At 33.1% G+C, this 8894-nt stretch overlaps 1 protein-coding gene across 1 annotated transcript in view; it reads right to left on the reverse strand.

Annotated features, from left to right (window-relative positions):
- Positions 1–6541: 6541 nt before the first annotated feature.
- The window catches only part of LOC132185679 (WAT1-related protein At4g08300-like), a 4411-nt gene continuing 2058 nt past the window's right edge, over positions 6542–8894 (reverse strand). Inside the window, exons 6-7 of the mRNA XM_059599454.1 lie at positions 6916–7067; positions 6542–6838 (exon numbers count right to left, since the gene is read on the reverse strand). Coding sequence (XP_059455437.1) covers positions 6640–6838; positions 6916–7067 — 351 coding nt within the window. The 3' untranslated portion in view covers positions 6542–6639. The remainder of the gene's footprint in view (positions 6839–6915; positions 7068–8894) is intronic.

Consider the following 8894-nt stretch of genomic DNA (forward strand, 5'->3'; position numbering starts at 1 on the left):
TGGAATAGTAAAGGAATGGTAGAATTATAAATGAAAGGTAGAATAGTATTTGGTTTTTTTCCTAGAAATAGATCTTCCTCTTTCACAATTTCACCACTCATCTCCCTTCTCTCTCACATATTCTTTATTCTTCCGCTTTCTACTTAGTCTTTCTTCTTTCTGAGAGTGTTTACACAGAGCAGAGAAAGAAAGGGCAAGACAAAGCGCTGTAAAAAAGAAAGAACACGAGAGAGAGATCTAGCAGAGAGATGTTGAGAGGCAGAGTTAGAAGGAGAGACAGTGAGACGAAGATAATTCAGAGAAAGATGGAGACAGAAAATCAGAGATTGAGAGGGAGTTTTTGGAGACAGTGAGAGATATTGAAAGAAAGAGATTGTGCGAAGCAGAATGAGTTTCAACAAGTAATTACCTTTGATGATCCTTTCATCAAATCCACTGTAAGTATTCTTACTTATTGAGAGCGATATTGATATTCAATAATACAAATCTTTATAGTTTTATTAAATGTCTGGCCTTTTGATATAATTGCTTCAACAATGATTTATATTATCGTGAATCAATTGACTCATTACTTTACAGTTTTTGTAGTGCTTGCGGGAATGGAAAGTCAAGGTAATTATGTAGTTGTGATTAGAGATTCATATTTGAGATGTACAGAGACTCCAAGTTGGTATAGTTTGTCTAGAGTTTCGACAATCAGATAGATTTGTATAAATGCCTTGTTCGGCATAATTGTGGGTATTTTGTATAAATAAAAGTATTTTAAGAGTATTGTTTTGATAAATTTCAGATTTTTCGCTGTGTAAGATTATTTCAGTGTAACACTCGATTTATTTACAAGATAAAAGAAGAGAAATATCGGGATGTTACACTTGGGTTTTTGATTCTACTTGTTCATATCATATGTGTCCGAATAGGCAGTGGTTCAACACATTTAAATCATGTAACGCGGGTATAGTACTAATGGGCAATGATGCTAGGTGTAAGGCCATTGGACTAGGTACCATAACAATCAGGATGTTTGATGGGATTGTTAGGATACTCACTAATGTCAGATATGTTATCGACCTTAAGGAATATTTGATGTCATTAGGCACGTTAGATTCTTTGGGCTATGGTTATTCAGCCAAAAATGGAGTTATGAAAATAACTAAAGATGCTATGGTGATAATGAAAGGTAATAAACTTGGCAATCTGTATAAGTTACTTAGAGACACAGTTATAAGTGGAGCTGCAATGTCCACCTCGGCAGAACCAAATAAATCATTGGATTATGAATTACAATCCATCAGTTAAATAGAGTTGATTATGTCTTTTCCATTAGATATTTGCAATGTACAATATCACATAAAGACAAGAGAAATGCTACACATCCCAAATTTGTTTATCAAAAATTGATTTCTAAATGATGTGTCACCATCTCATGAGTTGGTGACACACTTCCCAAAATAATAAATCTCATGAAATGGTCTAACATCATTTGTGAACCAACTTTTGAGAAACAAATTTTGCATGTGTAGCACTCCTCTAAAGATAATAGCTTTCACATTACCACACAATAATCAATGCATGATTGAGAATTACCAGCACTCAAGTAATAGATAGACCAACAAGAAAATTGATAATTGAAAAACAGGGAAGTGGGCGTCGATGTTTGTCAATAAAAACATATATACACAGACTTCCCCTTCTGCAGGCTCCAATGTCACTGTCCTCCCTGGATACTCCGGTGCCCCTCTGTGGTCTGTACTACCTAAATTGTAATGACCCACCAGACAAAACATGAACAAAATAGGAGGAATATATATAACACACAACACACGCACACACACAGAAGAGTACCTTGATAGAAGACACGGCGATAGTCTTTGATGAAACCAACAAGGCGATGATCGTAGTTAAAGCCAGCTTTCCATATAAGAGAACCATACCCAAATACCCACATCACCATTTCTCTCCCACCTTCTTACTCTCACTTTCTTTTCTTTCTAATACAATCACTGCTTTCTCTCTCCACAGACGATGCAGGACCCAGAGAGAGAGAGAGAGTCTATGTATCGAGTGGGTCTGGTTTGCGCAAAGCTAGAGAGGACAGAGGCTTTGCGAATTGCGACCAATACTGTTAAGGCGGAGGCCTACGGGGTTGGTCGGGCCTCCACTAGGAACTCGCCATGACAGCACAAAGGATAGTACTATGGTGTGAGCTTGAGAGGGTCTCATTTGGATTTCCATTTTTATTTATTTTATTTTATTAATTTGAAGGTAAATTATAACCGCATGAGAAATTAGATATGATTTCACTACAATAGTATAATTTGATTATGATTTTTCTTTTTCTTTGTAAATAATATTTATAGATTATAGTTGTTTTAAGCATTCTTTAAACTGATATTAATGCAATTTGGGCCTTATAATTGATTAGAGTCAAGGGTTGTGATCATGATATATATATTGTTTATTTTGGCTTTATTAATGTCACCCATTCTTCGTGTATATGGGTTCAATTTGCAATTAAAGACCCCTAAAATGATTTTGGGAACTATTTTTTTTTTTAAAGGTAAATATTGTAAAATTTCATTAAAAGGATCATGAACAAACAACTTGCTCACTAAGTATAATGTTCCATTCAAACTTGCTCAAAGATTGGGTTTCTTCGCTAAATAGTGAGTAATTCTTTGATTTCTAAGCATTTATCGCAATAATTATCTAATAAATTTTTAATGAAATTTGACATGATTTAGGATTACAAAGAATAATGCATACGTGTGTATGGGAAAGGGAAAAAAAATACTTATGTTTTTGATAAAAATTTAGAATACTTTATCAGAGTTATCTCCTACTACAATTTTTTTTTTTAAAATTCATTATAATCCACATTTTATGAAAATAGGTGCCACATATATAATCGCATTTTAGTAGTAATGTAGTAAACATCATGTGAATTATCATGTGAGTTTATAAAAATAATAAGTATCGTCTGAATAATACGTGTCAATTCACATTTTAGTGGCTGATAACTTGATAATATGTATCACGTTAACTATCAAAGTCAACTTCTAAATAACTTGTGTTAAAAGTTAGTTGTATTTCTAGCAAGTATTCTTTGCTTTTAGCTTCACCCAACACTTGGATGAGATACGAATAAAATAAAATAGATGTAAAACAAGGTTCTTCATTCGATGTCAAGTATAAACAGGCCGGCCCCACGCTCCAACAAGCCCACTAACAAAATCAAAATAGTATATATAAAAGTGCTATTTCTAACCTATTATATGTATTCGACATGTGATTAAAATATATGAAATTCTCAAGCACATGTTTAAAAATGCATGTTTTCTTGAGATCGAATTAAAAAAAACTTTATAATATGGGGGGTGACGTAAGGAATTTTTATGGGGAAAATACAATTTACCTCTTAAACTGTCAACTCATTTGCACTTTAACGTCTAATGTTTAAAAAGTGACACTTGACCTCCTCAAAGTTTAACACAGTGACAAAAAAAACCCATGTGTTACTTTTGAGCGTGAATTTGGACGGAAACCTATAAAAGCATCTACAGCCGTAAGAGGTCTTGTACCTAGTCAAAAATCACAATTCTCTATTTTAGCTATTCAATTTTTAATACAAAATCCAACAAATTCTTTATTTCATTATCTATTTTTTAAAAAAATATTATTTTTTAATCTTTCTTTATTTGTTTTTTCACTTCTCTCTCTCACTCTTACCTCTCAACCCAAACCCGAACCTCCCATGACCAGCTATTCCTTCTCAACCCAAAGCTCCCATGGCCAGCTCTGCAATTAGCTCTCTCTCTCTCTCTCTCTATTTTCGCTCTACATTTTTTAAATACGCATGCTATTCAATTTTTTGGGGGAGCTTTTAGTAATTCAAAAGACTTGAATTTGTATCATAAATTTATGAAGATATAAGAGAGAGAAACGTTGAGGGAGGGAGAGAAGAGAGAGAAAATAATGTGAAAATAATATTATATTCAACAATCTAGTGTGCTACAGTACTAAATAACAATACGAAACTATTCGCTATAGCAATTAAGATATAATAGCTAATATGAAGCTATTCTGTTTGAGTAAAAAAAATGGCAAAAATAGCTACATGTAGCTAATATCTGTCTTTTAACTACACTGTTAGAAATGCTCTAAGGGCGTGTGACTCACATGATTTTTCTCTAATTATTATGCCCAAAGCACCCTCTCCCAATTCCAATAGATCGCACCCTACCCCATCTGCCCCATCCCCATTGTTGCTACAGTGAAAAAGCCCCCCTCCATCGATCTGCGCGCACCCACTCCTCCCCCTCTCCCTCGATCTGATCATCTCTCGCACTCAGCTCTCTCTCACTCGATTTGTTCCCATACTGTTGCTCTTGATATCCCTCATGAGTTTGGTCCCTCTCTTGCTTAAAATGATATACCAAAACAATAGTGGAAATTGAGTTACATGCAAGGGACCTTTTGGTTACTCTGCTTGTTGTTGAACTGATTTGTTGGAATGTGTGAAAGAATTGAATAAAACTTGGTCTGTTTCTCACTCACGACAGCACTGATTTAAAGCTTTGTTAGATTTTTCTTTCATGCAAAGAGTAATATGATGAACAATAAGGCTGGCAATAAGTTTATGCTTAAATAACTATGGAAATTTCTCTCTTCCTTGAGGTTATTTGTGTGCCATACTGCAATGTGAACGTTCACAGCAACAATGGGGAAAATGGGGATGGGGCAGATGGGGTGGGTGCGATCTATTGGAATTGGGGAGAGGGTACTTTGGGCATAATAATTAGCGAAAAATCACGTGAATGGCACGCCCTTAGGTTTCCGTCCAAACTTACGCCCAAAAGTAACAGATGGGTTTTTTTTGTCACTGTGTTAAACTTTGAGGGGATCAAGTGTTACTTTTTAAACATTAGACGTCAAAGTGCAAATTAATGAATAATTTAGGAAGGTAAAATGTATTTTCCCCAATTTTTATTTCAAAAAATTGGGCCACATCTTCAAGTTACCAAGACTTTGATTCCCCTTTTGTTTATCCTTATATTTGCATTTTAATCCTAGGACCAGTATAACACATGCAAAGTCTCCTATATTCTTTTCCATTATAGATTTGGTATATATATTTCATAAGCATAAGTCGTTTGTCTTGATTTTATGTTTTAATTTATATATTATTATTTATTCAAATGGATTATTCTTTCTTTTGGAAAATTTGCATTGAATTCAAAGAATTAATTGTGTAGAGTAATGTGTTTTTGTGTGTAATGCACATTGTTTACGTGTTTAATTAATGGAAAAAAATTGGCTTTCAAGGTTTCATTTGAACCGCGAGAAGTATACAAAAAAAGATAGTTCTTTCCCGTTATATCAGTCTTTTTTTTTTTTTTTATGTGGTTTTGTTCTTATGGTTCCGTTTCCTGTCCATATTTTCTATTATAATATATATTGTTTTTGAATTATTTTTCTTTTTAAATTTTACACTAAATTTAGGGGAATGATAGTGAGAGAGAGTTTCTTATCATTTATTTTGGTATGAGGTATGGCAATTTTTTTAGTTTATGTTGTTGTTGTATTTTTTTTTTCAACCACCCTTCGCATATATAATGTAAAAGAAACTATTTCCCACTACCAACATTCTTTTTGTTTACCATGTAACCAAGCTAACTGGAATTGGGTATAAACATTCTCATACTTTTGAGCACACTTTGTTAATTTTGTCGATGAAAAAGTTTATATGCTAAAAACAAAGGCTTACAAGTAGAAGTTTGTGCTTAGTGATATTATGGTCTTTTGATCGTTAAGAATATTTACAAGACTCATTTATATACTTATAAGATTGTTAAAATCAGAATTTTATATTAAGTATGGTTGAAAAATTGTATTGAATGGTTATATAGCCAAAACTTATGGTTTTAAAGTAACATAATGTTAGTAGTATAAGTTTTTTTCTAATAATTCATGCCAGAGTTTTGTATTCATGTCTTTGTTTTTAGGTCCTCCAATATTCTTGCCACGTTTTTAGTTGACGAGAAGAAAGTTCAATTACTGAAAGAAAAGTTAAGAATATTAGTATTAATATTTGAAAGAAAAATATTTTTCAATGGAGAAAAAAGTGGTATTATTGTTGGGATATGATAGATTGTTGTTGGTTGGGTTTTTATGACATTGTTCATTTTTTACTATTGATTAATCCAGGTTTTCATGTATGAGAACAAATATTTATCATGTTCAATTTATAACGATTAAAATTTATGAATTTTTAAATTTATTTAATATAAGAGTTTATGGTTTTAAGTAAAGAAGGGAAATATGGTTCAAAATGATCTTATAAATATTTTTTTTTTCATTTTTAATAGCAATAAGTTAATTGAGTGAAGAAAAGAAAATTTGTTATATTGATAATCTTTTAAAAACTTTTTAAATAAATTATAATAAGAAAAACCCGCCCATAGCGCAGGGTATAAGCTTGTATATTATAATTAGCAACATATATAGCAAAACATAAATAACTTAATTATTTATATAGCTCTTATTGTAAATGATCCCAATGAACATTAAATAAGTTAAAAGCAGATCGATACACATTAATCCAAGCTTGGAGAAAGAAAGTGTATGAAATCTTTCACAACCCTAGACTGTTGCTGGATTCTTTGACAATATCCCGTTATTGCGACTGGTGTCGATTGATTTAGTAGTGTCCGTGATTGGTAGTTCTTGGCTGCCACTTTTCTCATCGATTTCTATCACTTTTGAGATAATTGGAACATCTTTGCTTTTACCCCATACGACAGTGTAAAGGCCGAAGACTATGAGAATGGCTCCAATTACACTGAAATATATATAAACAAACATTATATATATGTAAAATTTGGAAAGATTAATGAAGAGCATTAATATTATATATACCTTCCAAGGTGGATTTGCTCAGCTAAAATAATGGAGCCAAGAGCAGCAGTGATGATCATGCAGAGTGGGCTAAAAGATGTAACGAACACAGGGCCACGAAGCTTGCTTACAAATCCTTGTACATAATATGCGATTCCCGAACAAACTATCCCCTGATTGTAACATTTTTCAAAAGATATTTAAAGCTGAATCTTTTCATGTGTACGTATAATATGCATGCATGTAGTTATTGCAGAATAAAGGATAGATTCGTGAGCATGGGATCGATGCTATATATATATATATATATATATATATACTTACAGAATAAACAGCGGCAAGAAGCCTGGAGTCCCATCCAATGGCCCAGACGCTCATGTCACGTTCCATCACAAGCGTCACAATTGAACCTTCCAACATGCCCATCAAGCATATCCCAGCTGTGAGAGACAGCGCCGCAGGGTACTTCTTCAACGTAAATGACTGAGAATTACCCACAAGATAATTTCATTAAAAAATAAAATAATAAAATAATGGATTAATGTGTAATTAATTAATTAAACTGACTTGGAGAATAAAGAAAGCCGCCCAGCCACAGCAACTGCCTATGAGCATTAGCGTGCCAGTGATCCAATGCTGATCGGCGGATTCAGCGCTGGTTTTGTGGTGGCTTTGGCCCCGGCCGCTAATGAAATCAAGGATGGGGCCTTTGTACAACGTCATCACCATTGCTCCCATCACCGCTATTACTGTGCCCACCACTTTGGCGGCGCTGTGTAATTTCTTGAAATTCACTGTCTCTAGCCTGTACATGTTATTTTGCGTAATCGATCATTAAAATTTAGCATGAATATTCCAGGAAAAGTACTGAAACACCTGATACTAATTTTATTTTATTTTTTATTATTTAAATTAAAAGAGTAATATTATTTTACATGCAACTGGCCCCTGGGGTGTCTATTTTGTGGACCCAGTGTGAGCCAATTGCTGTCTCGTAACGCTACATGATGATATGGCTTTTCATTAATTAATTAATTTGCATATTAATTAGTGAATGATGACGTACGTACATAAATTAAAATGAAACTAGCTTGTACCTGAAGATGATTGCCATTATAAAGGTTATTGCGGGGAGCATATTGAAAATGGCAGCTGAAAATGTGGCTGACGTGTACTTCATCCCCAAATAATACAAGTTCTGATCAAGCACCGGCCTGCAGCAGGTAATAAACCAATATTAGACCTTTATTCATGTTTTACTACCTCTTTTTTCTTCCTAATAAATGATTTTCACAGCCCCCCACCCAAAAAAAAAAAAAAAAAAAAAAACTAAGAATCAAGAAATTAATTAATTAGCTGTTAATTTCCAGTTTAAAAGTTAACTATATTTAATTAGCAAACCCATTGAGATTTTTTTTTTTTTTCCAGAGAATTCATGAATATTCCTAGATATATAGTTAGTCTCTGTAAACGTATATATAGACATCTTTCAACCAGAAAATTATGGCGGCTTTGCATATGCTGATCATCATATGCAATAGTCCATATGCAGAATACCATTAAGTGATTTCATGTCCATGAAATAACAGAATCCCCATCCAAATTAAAGAATTTAATTATCTTGATTAAAAAAATAAATAAATAACAGAAGATTATATATATGCATCATGCATGCATGCCTATATACGTACAGTCATAAATACCTACACAAACAAGTACCAGATAATTAAACGCATTCATGATATATATATATATAAACAACTAAATAAGGTATATATTTAGAGCATTACTCCAGGAAACCAAGGGCGACAATTCTGAGGAAGATGGGCAGAGTCATCTTAGGTCTGATTTTCCTGCGCGCAAAAAGAAGAGAAAACAAAATCAATATTCATTAAATTGATAAAGAAAATAACGTAGAAGGGAATCTAGCTAGTTCAAATATCAGTATATATATATATATATATGCGCACGTGTGAGTGAAAGAGAGAAAGAGACTTTTC

Source organism: Corylus avellana, chromosome ca1 (genome assembly GCF_901000735.1).
Source record: "Corylus avellana chromosome ca1, CavTom2PMs-1.0".
In the NCBI taxonomy this organism is placed as follows: Eukaryota; Viridiplantae; Streptophyta; class Magnoliopsida; order Fagales; family Betulaceae; genus Corylus; species Corylus avellana.